This window comes from Erythrolamprus reginae, chromosome 4 (assembly GCF_031021105.1).
Source record: "Erythrolamprus reginae isolate rEryReg1 chromosome 4, rEryReg1.hap1, whole genome shotgun sequence".
Lineage (NCBI taxonomy): Eukaryota > Metazoa > Chordata > Lepidosauria > Squamata > Dipsadidae > Erythrolamprus > Erythrolamprus reginae.
In genome coordinates this window covers 7,983,966-8,004,681 of record NC_091953.1, presented here as the reverse complement: position 1 = coordinate 8,004,681, position 20,716 = coordinate 7,983,966, and the positions used below count along the sequence as shown (strand labels likewise).

At 42.8% G+C, this 20,716-nt stretch overlaps 1 protein-coding gene across 1 annotated transcript in view; it reads left to right on the top strand.

The window, feature by feature from the left end:
* DLG2 (discs large MAGUK scaffold protein 2) overlaps window positions 1-20,716 on the top strand; it is a 1,028,485-nt gene that overhangs the window by 95,118 nt on the left and 912,651 nt on the right. The window contains exon 4 of the mRNA XM_070749573.1: window positions 9,554-9,699. Within this exon, the coding sequence (XP_070605674.1) occupies window positions 9,554-9,699 (146 nt within the window). The remainder of the gene's footprint in view (window positions 1-9,553; window positions 9,700-20,716) is intronic.

Below are 20,716 nucleotides of genomic sequence, written 5' to 3'. Positions count from 1 at the left end.
TTATTTATTTTATTTTATTTATTTATTTTGTCCAATACATAATACACATTGAAGAGAAAGATTTGTAATAATATAAGGAAAAGAATAGAAGAAAAGATATAAAAGTATAGGCGAACATCTTTGAAAGGAAGAAAAGATAAATGAGGTAAGGAGAGACAATTGGACAGAGGACAGAAGGCACACTGGTGCACTTATGCACGCCCCTTACTGACCTCTAAGGAACCTGGAGAGGTCAATCGTGGAGAGTCTAAGGGAAAAATGTTTGCGGTTAGGGGTTGACACTACTGAGTCAGGTAATGAGTTCCACGCTTCGACAACTCGGTTGCTGAAGTCATATTTTTTACAGTCAAGTTTGGAGCAGTTAATATTAAGTTTGAATCTGTTGCGTGCTCTTGTGTTGTTGCGATTGAAGCTGAAGTAGTCATTGACAGGTAGAACGTTGCAGCATATGATCTTGTGGGCAATACTTAGATCGTGTTTTAGGCGACGTAGTTCTAGGCTTTCTAGACCTAGGATTGATAGTCTAGTTTCGTAGGGTATTCTATTTCGAGTGGAGGAGTGAAGGGCTCTTCTGGTGAAGTGTCTTTGGACATTTTCAAGGGTGTTGATGTCCGAGATGTGGTATGGGTTCCAGACAGATGAACTGTATTCAAGGATGGGTCTGGCAAAAGGTTTGTAGGCTCTGGTGAGTAGCGTGAGATTGCCAGAGCAGAAGCTGCGTAGGATCAGGTTAACAACTCTAGAAGCCTTTTTGGCAATATTGTTGCAGTGGGCATATATACATAGAGTTTTAGCAAAGATCTTATGCTGGTGTATCTTTTGGTTTTCCTTTCGCGACCGATTCTCTGCCATTTACTTCCCATATTGTCTAATATTTATTAATTCTCTGATTTTACTTTTTCTTCCCTACTCCAACAGTTGATGTACTCTTGCTCATCTATATGTTTTATTTCTTTGGTTAAATTATCCATTTCTGCACACAGTGTGATTTTTTTTCAATTATATCAATTAGGCAAATTTATTGCTTAATTTATTTATTTCAATTAGGCAAATTTCTATTTTTCCAATGCTCTGCAAGCACTATTCTCGCTGCTGTCATTATTTGAAGGGCTAGAAACAATTGATTCCCCCCCCCAAATTTTCACGTTTTATACCTAACATTGTGACATTTGTCACTATTCCATTAAGTAAAATAGTTTTGAGTTTTGAGCAGAGCATAAACAAAGGCGATCTAAAGCGTATAGATGTAAGCGAAGAGCGAACAGGATTCTTTGAGTTTGGGAGAAGACAGTACAGTGATCCCCCGGTTATTGCGTCCCCGACCATTGCGAACAGGGTAATTTGCGATTTTTGAACCCGGAAGTCAAAACACCATCTGCGCATGCGTGCCCTTTTTTCTATGGGCACGCATGCGTAGATGGCGCCGGGCAGATCAGCTGCTGGGCGGCTTCCCTGGGTCTTCCCCCTCTTGCTGGCGGGAGGGCGAAGCCCCCCCAGCACCCGCTCGCCCGCCCTTCGCCCGGGAAGTTCGCCAGGAGTCAGCGGAGAACGGCGCGCCTGCTTTAAAACGATCGGAGCTTTCCAATGAGTCCCGAAGACAAACGTCAAACTTCCGCGTTTGTCTTCGGGACTCATTGGAAAGCCGCGCGGGTGTTTTAAAACGTCGCCGCCGACATGGGGGGCTTGCTAGCACCCCCCCAAACCCGGGTTGGGGGTTTGGGGGGGGTGCTAGCGAGCCCCCCATGTCGGCGGCGATGTTTTAAAACACCCACGCCGCCCTCAATCTTCGGCTCCTCGCTAGCACTGCGGAAGTAAAAACACCAGCTGCACATGCGCAGATGGTGTTTTTACTTCCGCAGCGCTACTTCGCGAAAACCCGCTCGTTGCGGGGGGTCCTGGAACGGAACCCTCGCAACGAGCGGGGGATCACTGTATTTCATTTACCAATATTATTGCTCTTTTGTTTTTGTCCACGATTCCTCCACTCACAACATAGTACCCTACGCAACTAGACTCACAATCCTAGGTTTAGAAAGCTTAGAACCACGTCACCTTAAACACGACCTAAGCCGAGCCCATAAAATCATCTGCTACGATGTCCTTCCTGTCAACGACTACTTCAGCTTCAACCACAACAACACACGAGCACACAACAGATACAAACTTAAAGTAAACTGCTCTAAATTCGACTGCAGGAAATACGACTTTAGTAACCAAGTTTTTAATGCATGGAACTCACTACCAGACTCTGTTATATCATCACCTAACACCCAATACTTTACCCTTAGACTATCCACTGTTGACCTCACCCGATTCCTAAGAGGTCAGTAAGGGGCGTGCATAAGTGCACCAGCGTGCCTAATGTTCCCTGTCCTAATGTTTCTCTTTTACTGGTATCATGTATATAAATATTATTATATCTTTGTATACCACCAATAGGTACTTGACAATTTAGGGGTAGTGATTTCTGACAGTCTCAAAATGGGTGAGCAGTGTGGTCGGGCAGTAGGGAAAGCAAGTAGGATGCTTGGCTGCATAGCTAGAGGTATAACAAGCAGGAAGAGGGAGATTGTGATCCCCTTATATAGAGCGTTGGTGAGACCACATTTTGAGTACTGTGTTCAGTTCTGGAGACCTCACCTACAAAAAGATATTGACAAAATTGAATGGGTCCAAAGACGGGCTGCAAGAATGGTGGAAGGTCTTAAGCATAAAACGTATCAGGAAAGACTTAATGAACTCAATCAGTATAGTCTGGAGGACAGAAGGAAAAGGTGGGACATGATCGAAACATTTATATATGTCAAAGGGTTAAATAAGGCTCAGGAGGGAAGTGTTTTTAATAGGAAAGTGAACACAAGAACAAGGGGACACAATCTGAGTTAGTTGGGGGAAAGATCAAAAGCAACGTGAGAAAATATTATTTCACTGAAAGCGTAGTAGATGCTTGGAACAAACTTCCAGCAGACGTGGTTGGTAAATCCACAGTAACTGAATTTAAACATGCCTGGGATAAACATATATCCATCCTAAGATAAAATACAGGAAATAGTATAAAGGCAGACTAGATGGACCATGAGGTCTTTTTCTGCTGTCAGTCTTCTATGTTTCTATGACAAAACAAACAAACAAACAAACAAACAAACAAGATTGCCTTCCATCCCGTCCTAATGTTTCTCTCTTACTAGCATCATGTATATAAATATTGTTATATCTTTGTATACCACCAATACCTACTTGCCAAAACACATAAATAAAATAAATAAAATTAGGAAGAGGAACCCAGCTTTGATTCCTCTAGAATTTGCCAAATCTCAAGGAATCAAACCTGAGAAATTTTTCAAAACTCAAAAAAATACAGAATGGCCCAGAAGCTGCAGTTCTACGGAGGAATGATTGAGTCTGTAATTTGTACTTCTATTAAATGTCTGGTTTGGTACAGCAATCAAGTGGATAGATAAGACAGCTGGAAGAATAATTGCAACCAGCCTGCCTTCCACTGGAGACTGTTACTTACCCAGGTTGTATGGCTGTATTGGTATTATCCTTCTCATTTTTTCTTCTATCTTCTCCGGCTGGTATCTTATAATTATATTTATTTATTAATTTATTGGATATATATGCTACCTCTCACATATTGCTGTGCTGCTTGTTTGTACATTGAGAACTTATGCACTGGAGACAAATTCTTTGTGTGTCCAATCACACTGTACCAATAAAGATTCTCTCCTCTCCTCTCCTCTCCTCTCCTCTCCTCTCCTCTCCTCTCCTCTCCTCTCCTCTCCTCTCCTCTCCTCTCCTCTCCTCTCCTCTCCTCTCTACTGGGAAGGTAAACCAACATGTGTCTGGGTCCCACAGAGTGGGTCTTATCCGGGTCCTGTCAACTAAACAATGCCGCTTGGCGGGACCCAGAGGAAGAGCCTTCTCTGTGGCGGCCCCGGCCCTCTGTAACCAACTCCCCCCAGAGATTAGAACTGCCCCCATCCTCCTTGCCTTTCGTAAGCTACTTAAAACCCACCTCTGCCGCCAGGCATGGGAGAATTGAGATGCTCTTTCTCCCTGGGCCTTTACAATTTCATGTATGGTATGTCTGTATGTATGTTTGGTTTTTTTTTATATTAATGGGTTTTTAATCATTTTTAGTATTTATTGGATTATTATTGTACATTGTTTTATTATTGCTGTTAGCTGCCCCGAGTCTCCGGAGAGGGGCGGCATACAAATCCAATAAATAAGTAAGTAAGTAAGTAAGTAAGTAAGTAAGTAAGTAAGTAAGTAAGTAAGTAAGTAAGTAAGTAAGTAAGAAAGAAAGAAAGAAAGAAAGTAAGAAAGAAAGAAAGAAAGAAAGAAAGAAAGAAACAAACAAACAAACAAACAAACAGATAATTAAATAAATAAATAGATAGATAGATAGATAGATAGATAGATAGATAGATAGATAGATAGATAGATAGATAGATAAAAACTGAACAAAACCAAGCAACAGTCCTTGGAGAGGGATGGCATATAAATCCAATAAAATAAATAAATAATAAAAATAAATAAACACAAATTAAATTAAAAGTTCACGTCATCACTGTGAACCCTTTTAATTGAGCGTGTTTGTGTATAAAAACTAAACGCATGTGGTCCTCAGCCATATTGCTTTCTAAGAACAGCCCCTCCTTCAAGCGTTGACTGCAGGAGGATTGATAGAATCTGCTCTGCTCTATCAGCCACATACACATCATCATCATCATCATCATCATCATCATCATCATCATCATCATCATTATTATTATTATTATTATTATTATTATTATTATTATTATGTCAGCACAACACAGCAAACGAGATCACTATGCTGGATTTCGTATTTCATCACCAGTCGGGCGCTTCCCAAGCACCTAGGACTGTGTGATGTAGCGGCGAATTATGTTTGCCGATCCCAGTAAAGCGGCCTTTTGCAATTGACAGATGGAGATTTTGTCAATTCCGATGGTTTTCAAATGTCCGCTGAGATCCTTTGGCCCTGCGCCCAGCGTGCCAAGTACCACTGGGACCACTTTCACTGGCTTATGCCAGAGTCGTTGCAGCTCGATTTTTAGATCTTCGTATTTCACAATTTTCTCTAGCTGCTTCTCCTCAATTCTGCTGTCCCCTGAGATTGCGATGTCGATGATCCATACTTTCTTTTTCTCCACAATCAAGATGTCTGGTGTGTTATGCTTCAGAATTCAGTCATTGTGAAGTCGGAAGTCCCACAGCAGTTTTGCTTGCTCATTTACGACCACTTTTTCGGGCTTATGATCCCACCAGTTCTTTGCCACTGGTAAATGGTAGTTCCGGCACAAGTTCCAGTGGATCATCTGTGCCACAGCATCATGTCTATGCTTGTAGTCAGTCTGTGCGATCTTTTGCAGCAGCTGAGTATGTGATTGATTGTTTCATCTGTTTCTTTACAGATTATTATTATTATTATTATTATTATTATTATTATTATTATTATTTATTAGATTTGTATGCCGCCCCTCTCCGAAGACTCGGAGCGGCTCACAACATGCAATATACAAAGTACAAATCCAATATTAAAAACAGTATTTAAAACATAATAAAAAACAATCATACAATCCACATAAACCATACATAAATCATAATAGCTGAGGGGTATATTAATTTCCCCATGCCTGGCGACATAGGTGGGTTTTCAGGAGCTTGTGAAAGGCAAGGAGGGTGGGGGCAGTCCTGATCTCTGGGAGGAGTTGATTCCAGAGGGCTGGGGCCGCCACAGAGAAGGCTCTTCCCCTGGGTCCTTCCAGACGGCATTGCTTAGTCGACGGGTCCTGGAGAAGGCCAACTCTGTGGGACCTAATCGGTTGCTGGGATTCATGTGGCAGAAGGCGGTCCCGGAGGTAGTCTGGTCCGTTGCCATGAAGGGCTTTATAGGTCATAACCAACATTTTGAATTGTGAGTGGAAACTGATCGGCAGCCAATGCAAGCTGCAGAGTGTTGACGAAACATGGGCGTACCTGGGGAAGCCCATGACTGCTCTCGCGGCCGCATTCTGCACGATCTGAAGTTTCCGAACACTCTTCAAAGGTAGCCCCATGTAGAGAACGTTACAGTAGTCGAACCTCGAGGTGATGAGGGCATGAGTGACTGTGAGCAGTGACTCCCGGTCCAAATTGGGCTGCAACTGGTGCACTAGGCGGACCTAAGCAAACGCCCCCCTCGCCGCAGCCGATAGATGGCGCTCTAATCTTCATCTTCAAAGACCGCTGCAGATGGGATCTAGAACACAGTGGTGACTTTCTCGTTCCTCTGACCAAGCTGAGAGATACCCAGTCCTCCCCACCCTCCTCGCGACTCTCCCCTGGATTTATCCCTGGTGAATAGAGTACAATAATAATCCAATACTAAAAACGATTAAAAACCCATTTATATAAAAAACCAAACATACATACAGACATACCATGCATAAAATTGTAAAGGCCTAGGGGGAAAGAGTATCTCAGTTCCCCCATGCCTGACGGCAGAGGTGGGTTTTAAGTAGCTTACGAAAGGCAAGGAGGGTGGGGCCAATTCTAATCTCTGGGGGGAGTTGGTTCCAGAGGGCCGGGGCCGCCACAGAGAAGGCTCTTCTCCTGGGTCCCGCCAAACAACATTGTTTAGTTGACGGGATCTGGAGAAGGCCAACTCTGTGGGACTTAACCGGTCGCTGGGATTCATGCGGCAGAATGCAGTCCCGGAGATAATCTGGTCCGGTGCCATGAAGGGCTTTATAGGTCATAACCAACACTTTGAATTGTGACCGGAAACTGATCGGCAACCAATGCAGACTGCGGAGTGTTGGTGTAACATGGGCATTTTTGGGAAAGCCCATGATTGCTCTCGCAGCTGCATTCTGCACGACCTGAAGTTTCCGAACACTTTTCAAAGGTAGCCCTTTGAGTTTGCTGCAATGTGTCTCCAGGCTTGAGGATTTCAGACATGAGCTTATTAAGCACAGAGAGAATTGGGGAGGGAGGGAGGGAGGACCAGAAAAATATCTTTATTTCTCTCTTTTTCTCACATGAGCATGTGAACTTTCTTCACATACAGATCGGCAGAGCTCTGTGTGTTTCAAAGCACCTGCTGTTCATCGCCTAGATGGAATGATTGCTCTTGGATCTTTCAACAAATGATGCCAAATAAAAACCTTGTCTATGCGACAAGCTTTTGGTGGACGGGGGATAGAAATGCTGTTCTCTGCATGTTGAGACACCTCCCTTGCTGATGGGTTCATCTTAAATACGCTAGAGAAATACGGGCTGGAAGGAAGGGTGTTTATTGTATGCATGCATGCATACATGTGTGTATATATACCATATTTTTTGGAGTAGGGTGCACTGGAGTACAGTGATACCTCTAATTACGAACTTAATTTGTTCTGTGACCAGGTTCTTAAGTAGAAAAGTTTGTAAGAAGCAATTTTTCCCATAGGAATCTGTTGTGGTTAGCTCTGGCCCAGCTCCTGCCCCAAGGACTGTGGATGTGGGGGAGACATCCACATGCTGCAGGCCTGTTTTGCTCCTGGTGGAATCTGCTGATGAAGGCTCCTCTGACCAAGAAGGCATGAGTGACAGGGAGGAGGAGAGTGTGGCAGACAGCTCAGAAGGAGATCAATTATCTAGCTCCTCCTTGGATTCGGAACAAGAGTTAATGATACAGCCACGCATGCGGAGAGCGATGCATAGGCAGCAACAACTGAGAGATTATTATCAAAGAAAATGAGGCCACCTGTGGTTGGGTGGGGCTGTGGTAAATAGTGAGGCTGCTATAAATAGCAGCCTGTGGGTTTGGCCATTGTGACTTCGACCTTTGTGTGCTGATTTTTCCCCGCTTTGAAACTAAACCAGAGCAAAGTGTGTTTCACTTTGTGAAAGAAGAAGGACTGTGAATTGCCTCACAGCTGCAAGCTAAGTATCACAGAACTGATAAGGGACTTGTACAAATTACCAGTTTGTTTGGAGACGAGTGCTCTTTGCTATACCAAAAGAGGGCTTGGTTTAAGTGGCTTTTCATTATAAAGAACATTGTTTTGAATTTTCAAACGTGTGTGTGTCTGAAATTTGTACCTGTGAATTCTTGGGAGGATTCTACCAGAGAGCCCGACAGAACAGGAATCCATATAAAAGCAAATGATGTGTGCGATTGGGGAAACCACAGGGAGGGTGGAGGCGTTTCCTGGGAGTTTTTCAGCCCTAACCAGGGGATAAAATAATGTGCTGAAGATGACCAGACTAAGGACGCTAGACAGATGAATACCTGGCAGGTAGATTTTTTTTTTGCCCTATTTTCCTCCTCCAAACATGCATTGGAGTATAAGGTGCATCTTTTACAGTGGTACCTCTACCCAAGAACGCCTCTACTTATGAACTTTTCTAGATGAGAACCGGGTGTTCAAGATTATTTTGCCTCTTCTCAAGAACCGTTTTCCACTTACAAACCTGAGCCTCCGAAACTGTAACCGGAAAAGGCAGGAAGAAGCCTCCGTGGAGCCTCTCTAGGAATCCTCTGAGAGGAAACAGGTCCAGAAAAGGTGGGGAGAAGCCTCTGTGGGACCTCTTTAGGAATCTCCTGGGAGGAAACAGGTCCAGAAAAGGTGGGGAGAAACCTCTTTGGGACCACTTTAGGAATCTCTTGGGAGGAAACAGGATCAGAAAAGGGAGGGAGAAGCCTCCCAGGGGCCTCTCTAGGAATCTCCTGAGAGGAAACAGGGTCAGAAAAGGTGGGGAGAAGCTTCTGTGGGGCCTCTCTAGGAATCTCCTGGGAGGAAACAGGGTCAGAAAAGGTGGGGAGAAGCCTCTGTGGGGCCTCTCTAGGAATCTCCTTGGAGGAAACAGGGTAGAAAAGGTGGGAAGAAGCCTCCGCGGGGCCTCTCTAGGAATCTCCTGGGAGGAAACAGGGCCTCCACTCTCCCTGTGGTTTCTCCAGTCGCACGCATTATTTGCTTTTACATCGATTCCTATGGGAAAAATTGCTTCTTCTTAACAAACTTTTCTACTTAAGAACCTGGTCACAGAACAAATCAAGTTCGTAACCAGAGGGACCACTGTATTGAGAGCTGCATCTTGTAGGTTTGGTAATGAAACCTGCCAAGGTTTGGTAGCAGCTTGCAGGAATACAGAGAGAGCATCTTTCACCACAACTCTATGTGCATTATGCATTGTGGAGGCAACAATTTATTATTTCGCATATATTGGAGCCTTTTCTAATGAATATGCCTATTTTTAGTCTTCATTCAGTAATGATGAGCAATGCATTATTCATGTATTCATATAATATTTATGAAAAGTTTAATGCAATATTTTTAAGGAAAATGACCCTTTCAAAAGTCTAGGCACTATGGAATAACGATTTTTTATGTCAGCAGCTTCTGCTCATGCTCGGACATAATGTATTTTGCAACCGGTCGGTCATATATGCTGATTTTAATTTTTTTTAAAAAGGTAACCTCTGTCTCCATTACATCAAATTTACCACTGTTCTTTTAAAAATAACCCAAACATATTATTTTTCTTTTACCAACAGACATTCAAGAATTCTATGAAGTGACCCTACTGAACTCTCAGAAAAGTTGCCAGCAAAAAATAGAAGAAGCTAATCAGGTGGCAGAAAAATGGGAAAAAACACCATCTCTAGGAACGGATAATGACAACCAGCCCAAAATCGTAGAGGTATCATTTTTAAATATTTGACTTCTCTCTCTCTCTCTCCCTCCCCCATCTCTGTCTTTGTCTCTCTCTCTCTCTCTCTGTCTCCCTCTCTCTCTCACACACACATAAAACCAAGATTACACATTTAAATAAGAGCATCTTTAGAGCTGAAAATGAATTAGGATGGGCCCAGTGAAAAAATATATTATACAATGAGATTTCAGATTTATGCTCGATAAGAATCTTTCCTCAAAGAGAACTAAAGGACCAGAAGTGTGATTATCTGTCTCTGTTATTTCTCTGTATTGCTGATTCATTGCGACTGCTGTAGTAAGAACTGTGTGTTCGATGATAGTTTACGTATTTGTAAGCTGTACAAGTAAGTCTTGAAGTATTCAATTCAATTCAAGTCAATTTATTAGATTTGTATGCCGCCCCTCTCCGAAGACTCGGGGCGGCTCACAACAACGATAAAAACGATATTACAATGGCACAAATCTAATATTAAAATAACTAAATATTATTTTATTATTAAAAAATTAATATTAAATATTAAAAATAACTAAAAACCCTATCATATTTAAAAACCAAACAACCAAACATAAATAATAATGAGCCTGGGGGAAGATGTCTCAAATCCCCCATGCCTGGCGGTATAGGTGGGTCTTAAGTAGTTTGCGAAAGGCAAGGAGGGTGGGGGCAGTTCTAATCTCTGGGGGGAGTTGATTCCAGAGGGCCGGGGACACCACAGAGAAGGCTCTTCCCCTGGGGCCCGCCAGACGACATTGTTTAGTCGATGGGACCCGGAGAAGACCAACTCTGTGGGACCTTATTGGCCGCTGGGATTTTTGCGGTAGCAGGCAGTTCCGGAGGTAGTCTGGTCCAACAAAAGTATTGTTAATGTATTGAGAGTTATTGACTGATTTGACTGTGTATGACTGGCTTGGGACCAGGTCGTCTGAGGGACTGTCTCATAAAACATAGAAAATTGACAGCAGAAAAAGACCTCATGGTCCATCTAGTCTGCCCTTATACTATTTCCTGTATTTTATCTTAGGGTGGATATATGTTTATCCCAGGCAAGTTTAAATTCAGTTACTGTGGATTTACCAACCACGTCTGCTAGAAGTTTGTTCCAAGCATCTACTACTCTTTCAGTCAAATAATATTTTCTCATGTTACTTCTAATCTTTCCCCCAACTAACCTCAGGTTGTGCCACCTTATTCTTGGGTTCACTTTCCTATTAAAAACACTTCCTTCCTGGACCCTATTTAACCCTTTCACATATTTAAATGTTTCGATCATGTCCCCCCTTTCCCTTCGGCCCTACAGTCTATACAAATTGAGTTCATTAAGTCTTTCCTTATAAGTTTTATCTTAAGACCTTCCACCATTTTTGTAGCCCGTCTTTGGATCCGTTCAATTTTATCAATATCTTTTTGTAGGTGAGGTCTCCAGAACTGAACACAGTATTCCAAATTGGGTCTTACCAGCACTCTATACAGCGGGATCACAATCTCCCTCTTCCTGCTTGTTATACCTCTGGCTATGCAGCCAAGCATTCTACTTGTTTTCCCTACTGCCTGACCGCACTGTTCTCCCACTTTGAGACTGTCAGAAATCACTACTCCTAAATCCTTCTCTTCTGAAGTTTTTGCTAACACAGAACTGGGTCCTATATATGCGCTGCAGACAACCAAAATGTTCCCTTGGATCGCCATTGGTCCGCAGACCACCGATCGGTGACCGCTGGAATAGAAGATTTCTAAGGTCCCTTCCAGCTCTGTTATTCTATCTATGAATTTTTAGGTGTGACTTTCAAAGATAGTTAGACAGATTCAGGGAACAAGTGTTTATCAAGTTTCTTATCAACCAGATGGTTATGTTGGTTATGACCTATAAAGCCCTTCATGGCACCAGACCAGATTATCTCAGGGACCGCCTTCTGCTGCACGAATCACAGTGATCAGTTAGGTCCCACAGAGTGGATCTTCTCCGGGTCCCGTCAACTAAAGAATGTTGCTTGGCGGGACCCAAGGGAAGAGCCTTCTCTGTGGCGACCCCGGTCCTCTGAAACCAACTCCCCCCCAAAATTAGAATTGCCCCCACCCTCCTTGCCTTTCGTAAGCTGCTTAAAACTCACCTCTGCCGTCAGGCATGGGGGAATTGAGACCTTCTTCCCCCTAGGCCTTTACAATTCTATGCATGGTATGTATGTATGTATGTTTGGTTTTTATATTAATGGGTTTTTAATTGTTTCTAGCATCAGACTACTATTGTACACTGCTTTATTGTTGCTGTTAGCCGCCCCGATTCTCCGGAGAGGGGCGGCATACAAATCCAATAAATAAATAAATAAATAAATAAATAAATAAATAAATAATAACCAAAGCCAGCTACGATAGTCATCCAGTCTTGATATGAACCATTTCTCCCCCTTATTCTCAGTGTTCTTACAGACAGAGTCCCCTTAATTCTTATCATTAATCAGCAGGAACCTTGGCACATTTAAAGGACTGCTATAATATATGCCTGGCAGTTGGGTTAATTTTTTTTTGGGGGGGTGGTAGGTTCTTGCATTTTACAGCAGCCAAGCAAAATTCAAAGATAGCCGTAAGGGAGCCATTTAGGTTGGAAGCTATTAAGGCATAAATTATGACTGCTGAGTAGGCACTCTTTAAATATAAGCAATTCCATTTTTTTTTTTTTTTTTGCAGAGTGCACCGCAAGTCATTTGAGAAGAAGTCTGTCCAATCTTCTTAGATGCCGATGGTTTAGGAACGGCTTCAACTCGTGTCTCGCTAGTTGTAAGAAAAGGGAGGGAGGGAAAAAGGGAATTAGTTTAGAATCCTTACATAGCCACGAGAGAGCCACGAGAGAGTCCAACCCTCCTTGAGTGCTCTTGACTCTTATTTAACTCTAATAATATTAATAATTGTTGTACATACTCCTGATCGGTTGGAGGATGCTGAAGATATTGAGGACTCGGATTCAGATAGTGTTTATGAAGTAGTGGGGGGCCGAGGGTTACAGGTAGTAGAACAGGTGGGAGGCCAGCCACAGGATGGGGCTATGAGTTCAGGATCTAGCGAAGGAGAATCAGACGCGCGCTGGGTTAACCCTAAATTCAGAAGGGTCCAGAAACGTAGAGAGCAGAGGTCTGGAAGAAAATATTAAGGAGAGGAATGGGTTAAATATCGTAGTGATTTATTTGGCACGTCAGGGGGCTAGTGGAGAAGAAGGGTGGAGTTTCAACCTTGCCGAAAAGAATAATGGATGTGTTTTGCCACGCTAAAGTCAGCCAAAGTATTTTGTATTGTATTTAGTCAGTGCTGCTGTTTTTTCAAAGTTATGTGGTTAGGAAAATAAATCTTATCTAAGTGAAGCAGGAAAAGGAATGTGAGAAATGTGGCTAAGAGAGAGATAACGGACCGAGTGCTGTATGGAATGTGATTGAAGTACAGGAGAGCAGAGAAATAAACGGAGTTGCTTTATTCATGAAATGATGCATTTAATAAGAGTTATTTGTAATTACTAAATTTCTACCAGAAACCAGAACAGTAATAATAATTAATTAGATTTGTATGCCGCCCCTCTCCGAAGACTCGGGGCGGCTCACAACAACAACAAATAGAGTAACGATGATACAAATCCAATTAATAAAAAGTAAAATTAAAACCCCTTAATATTAAAAACAATCAATCAATCTAACTAGGTGACTGTTGAAAATCTTGTCCTGCAATCAGTGTTCCCTCTAATTTTTTGGGGGGGTGGGCAGAAAAGTATTTAACTTTATTTAACCCTTGAACATATTTAAATATTTCGATCATGTCCCCCCTTTTCCTTCTGTCCTCCAGACTATACAGATGGAGTTCATGAAGTCTTTCCTGATACGTCTTATGCTTGAGACCTTCCACCATTCTTGTAGCCCATCTTTGGGCCCGTTCAATTTTGTCAATATCTTTTTGTAGGTGAGGTCTCCAGAACTGAACACAGTACTCCAAATGTGGTCTCACCAGCGCTCTATATAGCGGGATCATAATCTCCCTCTTCCTGCTTGTTATACCTCTAGCTATGCAGCCAAGCATCCTACTTGCTTTTCCTACCGCCCGACCACACTGCTCATCCATTTTGAGACTGTCAGAAATCACTACCCCTAAATCCTTTTCTTCTGAAGTTTTTGTTTAGTAGCAATAACTTCTCAGTTGTCAACCTTCTATTGAGGTGACTGTTCTTTAATGAAGGGTCTCTTTTCATTTTTACTTTCAATCCCTCCTTTCATCAGATGAGGCTCCGGAGTGCCATATTTTTAGCGGGGAAAACGTTCCTGCCCTTTTATTCAGGGAGAAAATTAAGGTTAAAAAAAACCCCCGGGCCCCGTTGCAGTCTGTCTCTGCTATGGAGCCGCAAACAGCAGGCCTGGCTAAGCTTAAATTACCACCCAGATAACCTCTTAATTTGCCGGTATCGCTTCAGCCACACATTTAAGGAGAATCTTTGGCTCCCCGTTGGTTTCAAGAGACATTTAGGCTGCAGAGTTCAGCTGATTTAGCAGCAACGCCTCAGAAAACCGCCTAAGTAAAATGTTGCTCCTTAAGACAAAAGGACAAAAAATTGTCCTTTACTCCATTCTCCATCTAGAAATGTGTTCTGTCGGGCTCTCTGATAGACTCCTCCCAAAAATTCACAGGTACAAATTTCAGACACACACACGTTTGAAAATTCAAAACAATGTTCTTTATACCGAAAATTCACTTAAACTAAGCCCTCTTTTTGTATAGCAAAGAGCACTCGTCTCCAAACAAACTGGTAATTTGTACAAGTCCCTTATCAGTTCTGTGATACTTAGCTTGCAGCTGTGAGGCAATTCACAGTCCTTCTTTTTTCACAAAGTGAAACACACTTTGCCCTGGTTTAGTTTCAAAGCAGGGAAAAATCAGCACACAAAGGTCACAGTCAGCAAAGCAGACACGAAACACAACGATCAGATAATCCTCCACAATGGCCAAACCCACAGGCTGCTATTTATAGCATCCTCACTAATGACCACAGCCCCACCCAACCACAGGCGGCCTCATTTTCTTTTATAATAATCTCTCAGTTGTTGTTGCCTATGCATCGCTCTCCTCATGCGTGGCTGTATCATTAACTCTTGTTCTGAATCCAAGGAGGAGCTAGATAATTGATCTCCTTCCGAGCTGTCTGCCCCAGTCTCCTCCTCCCTGTCACTCATGTCTTCTTGGTCAGAGGAGCCTTCATCAGCAGATTCCACTGGGGGCAAAACAGGCCTGCAGCATGTGGATGTCTCCCCCACATCCACAGTCCTTGGGGCACGAGCTAACCACAACAGAAATGAAATAGCTGTCTAGACTGCAGATTGGTTTCCGGACACAATTCAAAGTGTTGGTCATGATCTATAAAGCCCTACATGGCATTGGGCCAGATTACTTCCGGGATCGTCTTCTGCTGCATGAGTCCCAGCGACCGGTTAGGTCCCACAGCATCGGCCTTCTCCAGGTCCTGTCAACTAGATAATGTTGCTTGGCGGGGCCTAGGGGAAGAGCCTTCTCTGTGGTGGCCCCGGCCCTCTGATCAGCTCCCAACAGAGATTCTCACTGCCCCGCCCTCCTTGCCTTCTGTAAGAGTCTTAAGACTCATTTATGCCGTCAGGCTTGGGGTGATTAGATCTTAGCCCCCTGGCTATATGATTGTTGTCTGAGTGGGTATGATTGATTTTTAAACATCATTGGGGATTTTAGTTTTAATTTAATTGGACTTAAGCTACTGTATTTTATTGTTTCTTTTTATGTGTAAGCCGCCCCGAGTCCTTGGAGATGGGTGGCGATAAAAATCAGATAGATAGATAGATAGATAGATAGATAGATAGATAGATAGATAGATAGATAGATAGATAGATTAAATAGATAAATAAATAAATAGTAACTTTTTACCAGTTATTTAGAGAGGAGAGCTGTGGGAAGCGCCCCCAACCAGCCCCCAGAAAAATGAAATGTTTTGGGAAATGTTTAAAAGGCAGAATATTATATTTTCCCAAAGGGAGAAATGGAGAAACATACTCTTAAGGACAAAAAGCAGCCCCTCCCCGTTGTGAGTGGTCCACATCTGGCTCAGCTGGTCATAGATTTCAGGGACCAGGTGACGGTTGAGTACTGCCATCGAAGACCAGTATTCTTGTCACCCGAGTCTGAGAGTGAGAGTGAAGGAGAGCTGGAAACTGGGGAACTACCAGACTGTAGAACCCCCAATTAGAGTATTGTCTGACTGAAAGGACAATGGGAATTTTGAGGATCAGGATCCCGTTAGATGCAAGGATAAGGAGGATGAGATTGAGACATGAATATCTCTCAAGAAGGGGTTCTTGGCATTAAATAGATCTATGGGACATTTAGCCACACCTTGGCAGTATATAAGGACAGGCCAGTGGGAAAGAGTGTGTGGCACACAACATTGAAAAAGGTGAAAGAAGAAACTTATGATTTAGTGAAACTTCGCAGAACGTGAAACTGGCATGGATAAAAAGTCTCTTGAAGCAGAAAGTTCTCTCAGCTTTGATTCACCAACCTCTCAGACTGTCCCTTATATACTGACAAGGCGTGGCCATGTGTCCCATAGAGCTACTAACAACAAGACCCCATTCTTTTCAGATACTCTTGTCTGGATATAAATCTTCTGACTCTGGCGTCTAACATGGGTTCCTCCTCTATTTCATCATCTTCCTCTGACTCATTTAATACCATAAGTGTTGTGGTTAGCTCTGGGCCAGCTCCTGCAATGGGGCATTTGAATGTTGGCTTAGGAGAGTCTTCAGGTTCCCAGAGACTTGTCTTACTGCTATCAGGTTCGGTCAGTGAGGATTCCTTGCCAAGGTTAGACGCTGGGGAAGAAGAAGAATCATCAGATAGAGAGATGGATGCAACCAGCCCATTAGTTAATGACCCCATTAGTGGGTCATCGGACTCAGACTCAGAGGATTGGTGGATAGATGCCAGAATAAGCAGGCTCATGGCTAGAAGGGACCAACTGCGTAGGTATCGTCGGAGATAAGTGAGAACACCTGTGGCTGGGGCAATTAAGCTAATGGGGATGCTGATAAATTGCCAGCGTTGCAGAGAGCGTGTGTGGGAGATTATCCGTTTGGAGAAGGAGACGTCGTGTTTGCATTTTGTTTCTGGTTTTTCACAGACTCTTGGGGATATTTCATGTTGTGTTTGGGCTTGGGCCAGCCGTTGCTCCCACAGATGGGAAAGATGTGACACAAAGTGAGTGCGAAAGCCTGGCTGACAGCCAGGAAGATATGGCAGACAGCCCTGAGGATGAGGCCACTGGTTCAGAGGAGTTGGCAGACAGCACGCAGGACCCAGCAGACAGCCCAGGGGATTTGGCAGGCAGCCACTCAGACAGTCTATCCTCCTTGGATTCCGATGCAGACCAGCTCATAGACATGCGTAGCTGGAGAGCCATGTGAAGGAGGGCTCAATTAAAGGACTATAACGGTGATCAGAGTAGCACCTGGGCTGGGTGTGGTTCTTATACTGAGGGCTGGGTGTGGTTCCCCTAATGAGGGCTAAAGGTATAAAAGGGAACAGAGGCAAAAGGCAAACTGTGGCTGTTTATCTGTGTGATTTTGTGGTTCCTGCTCTGAAGTTTCTGTTCCATGCCTTTGGATTTCAACCCAGCCTTTTCAGGCACGTGGGAGGTGAAACTTCTGGGACTTGCTGTTTGCTCTCGAGACTCCAAGATCCAAAGGACTCCTGAAACGTTTCTGCTCCATGCAGGTTGTCTTTGTTTGCTTTTTCCTGTGTTTTGTATTTGGCTGATTTACGCCTCGCACTATTGGTTATTCCTGACAAGAAGGACTGTTTTTGTTAACCCTTTTTTGTTTGTTTAATACAAGTTTGCTGATTAGAAAAGCACGTGTGTGTTTGATTTCTTTTCCTGGGACTGTTACTAATTGCCTGAGCCCAGTCAGGAAAAACATTTCATAGCTAAGTAAAATCTTGTGGACTGACTGGAAGACGTTTGGCTGTGACGCTTCCACAGCTGCTCTTATCTGCTTTGCTTGTTTTTGTACTAGCAACGTTCAAGGATTGTTATCTGTAATTTGCTCAGTTTAAAGTGTTTGTGTGCACAGCTTTATTTTGGATAAACAGCTTTTCTGTTTACTTTACAACAGCGTGTGTGTTTGAATTAGCTCGTAACATGAAGCCCGGCATAACAATAAGTGGAGCTGCTTCATTCTCTGATTGACCCTTGGTCTCCAATTCTTACTCACTCTCAGACTCAGGTGACAAGAACACTGGCCTAGGATACTGCATAGCTAGAGGTATAACAAGCAGGAAGAGGGAGATTATGATCCCGCTATATAGAGTGCTGGTGAGACCCCATTGGGAATACTGTGTTCAGTTCTGGAGACCTCACCTAAAAAAGATATGGATAAAATTGAATGGGTCCAAAGACGGGCTACAAGAATGGTGGAAGGTCTTAAGCATAAAACGTACCAGGAAAGACTTCATGAACTCAATCTGTATAGTCTGGAGGACAGAAGGAAAAGGGGGGACATCATTGAAACATTTAAATATGTTAAAGAGTTGAATAAAGTCCAGGAGGGAAGTGTTTTTAATAGGAAAGTGAACACAAGAACAAGGGGACACAATCTGAAGTTAGTTGGGGGAAAGATCAAAGGCAATGTGAGAAAATATTATTTTACTGAAAGATTAGTAGATCCTTGGAACAAACTTCCAGCAGAATTGGCTGGTAAATCCACAGTAACTGAATTTAAACATGCCTGGGATAAAGATATATCCATTGTAAGATAAAATACAGGAAATAGTATAAGGGCAGACTAGATGGACCATGAGGTCTTTTTCTGCTGTTAGTCTTCTATGTTTCTATACTAATATGCATCCATCTCCTGGTCCTCAAAATCCGTGACCAGCTGAGCTGGACGTGGACCAGTCACAACACTGGAGAACCTGATTTTCAGTCCGTTGTAGATTCTGTTAAAGTTTAAGAAAAGACAGGGATATTTTTATAAGGAATAAAACATGCTTTGATATAAAACGTCCCGCAACAGGGACTTGTGTTGTCAGTTGTGCCTTCCAAAGCTTGTTGCTGCTTGACTGGATCTGTATTGGCTGCCTTTCCAGATGTGTTGTTGTTCAAGTGCCATGGACCCCTCAACAGTGCCTCCCAGAACTCTTCCAGATGATTTCTGGGAGAAAAGATGCTAAAATTAGTAGTCCTCAGTTGACCCTCATCCTCGCCTCTTGTTTTTGCAGTTTCTTTCTGTATTTGTGTCAGAAGCACCTTCAAATTATAGTAATGTAACGTTCAACCCTTAGCAAGTAAAATAGGTATAAAGTGGATCATAGAAATATACCACATGTAAAAGTCTGAAGAATTCATTGACAGGAAGGACGTTATAGCAAACAACAACAACAACAACAACAACAACAACAACAATAATCTGGTGTGTTATGCTTCAGAATTCGGTCAGTCTGAAGTTGGAACTCCCACAGCAAGCAAAACTACTGTGGGACTTCCGACTTCAGACTGACCGAATTCTGAAGCATAACACACCAGACATCCTGATTGTGGAGAAAAAGAAAGCATGGATCATCGACATCGCAATCCCAGGGGACAGCAGAATTGAGGAGAAGCAGCTAGAGAAATTAGTGAAATACGAAGATCTAAAAATCGAGCTGCAACGACTCTGGCATAAGCCTGTCGACCAAACAATGTCGTTTGGCGGGCTCCAGAGGAAGAGTCTTCTCTGTGGCGGCCCCGGCCCTCTGGAACCAACTCCCCCCGGAGATTAGAACGGCCCTCACCCTCCTTGTCTTTCGCAAGTTACTCAAGACCCACCTGTATCGCCAGGCATGGGAGAACTAAAACATCTCCCCCAGGCTTTTTATATTTCATTTTTGGTATGTATAGCTGTATGGTTTTTAATTGTTGGGGTTTTTATATATTTTTACTATTAGATTTGTTCCATTATTACACTGTTTCTTATTACTGTTGTGAGCCGCCCTGAGTCTTCGGAGAGGGGCGGCATACAAATCTAATAAATAATAATAATAATAAATAATAATAATAATAATTCGCCGCTACATCACACTGTCCTAAGTGCTTGGGAAGTGCCCGACTGGTGATGAAATACAAAATCCAGCATAGTGATCTCATTTGCTGTGTTGTATTGACATAATAATAATAATAATAATAATAATAATAATAATAATAATAATAATAATAATTTATTAGATTTGTATGCCACCCCTCTGTGAAGACTCGGAGCAGCTCACAACAGTGATAAGCAACGTGACAAATCCAATACTTAAAAACATCTAAAAACCCATATCATTTAAAACCATACAGCTCAGTCATACCATACATAAACTATATTAGATGATTTTGTGGGCTATGCTTAGGTCATGTTTGAGGTGAGGTAGTTCTAAGCTTTCTAAGCCTAGGATTTCAAGTCTGGTTGTGTGAGATATTGTTGAGATATTGTAAGATAAATTTGCTGTGAGATCTTCTACAGAGGAATAATTGAGTCTGCCATCTGCACCTCTATCACTGTCTGGTTTGGTTCTGCAACTTGACAAGACCAACACAGACTTCAGAGGAGAATCGGAACTGCAGAAAAAACAATTGCTGCCAACCTGCCTTCCATTGAGGACCTGTATACTGCACAAAGTTAAAAAGAGGGCTGTGAAAATATTTACTGACCCCTCACATCCGGGACACAAATTGTTTCAACTCCTACCCTAAAAACGTCGCTACAGAGCACTGCACACCAAGACAACCAGACACAAGAACAGTTTTTTCCCCAAACACCATCACTCTGCTAAATAAATAATTCCCTCAACACTGACGAACTATTTATTAAGTCTGCACTACCATTACTGCTAGTTTTTTTCTCATAATTCCTATCACCCATTTCCTCCCACTTAGGAATGTACGACTGTAACTTGTTGCTTGTATCCTTAAGATTTTTATTTTGTTTCTTCATTGCTT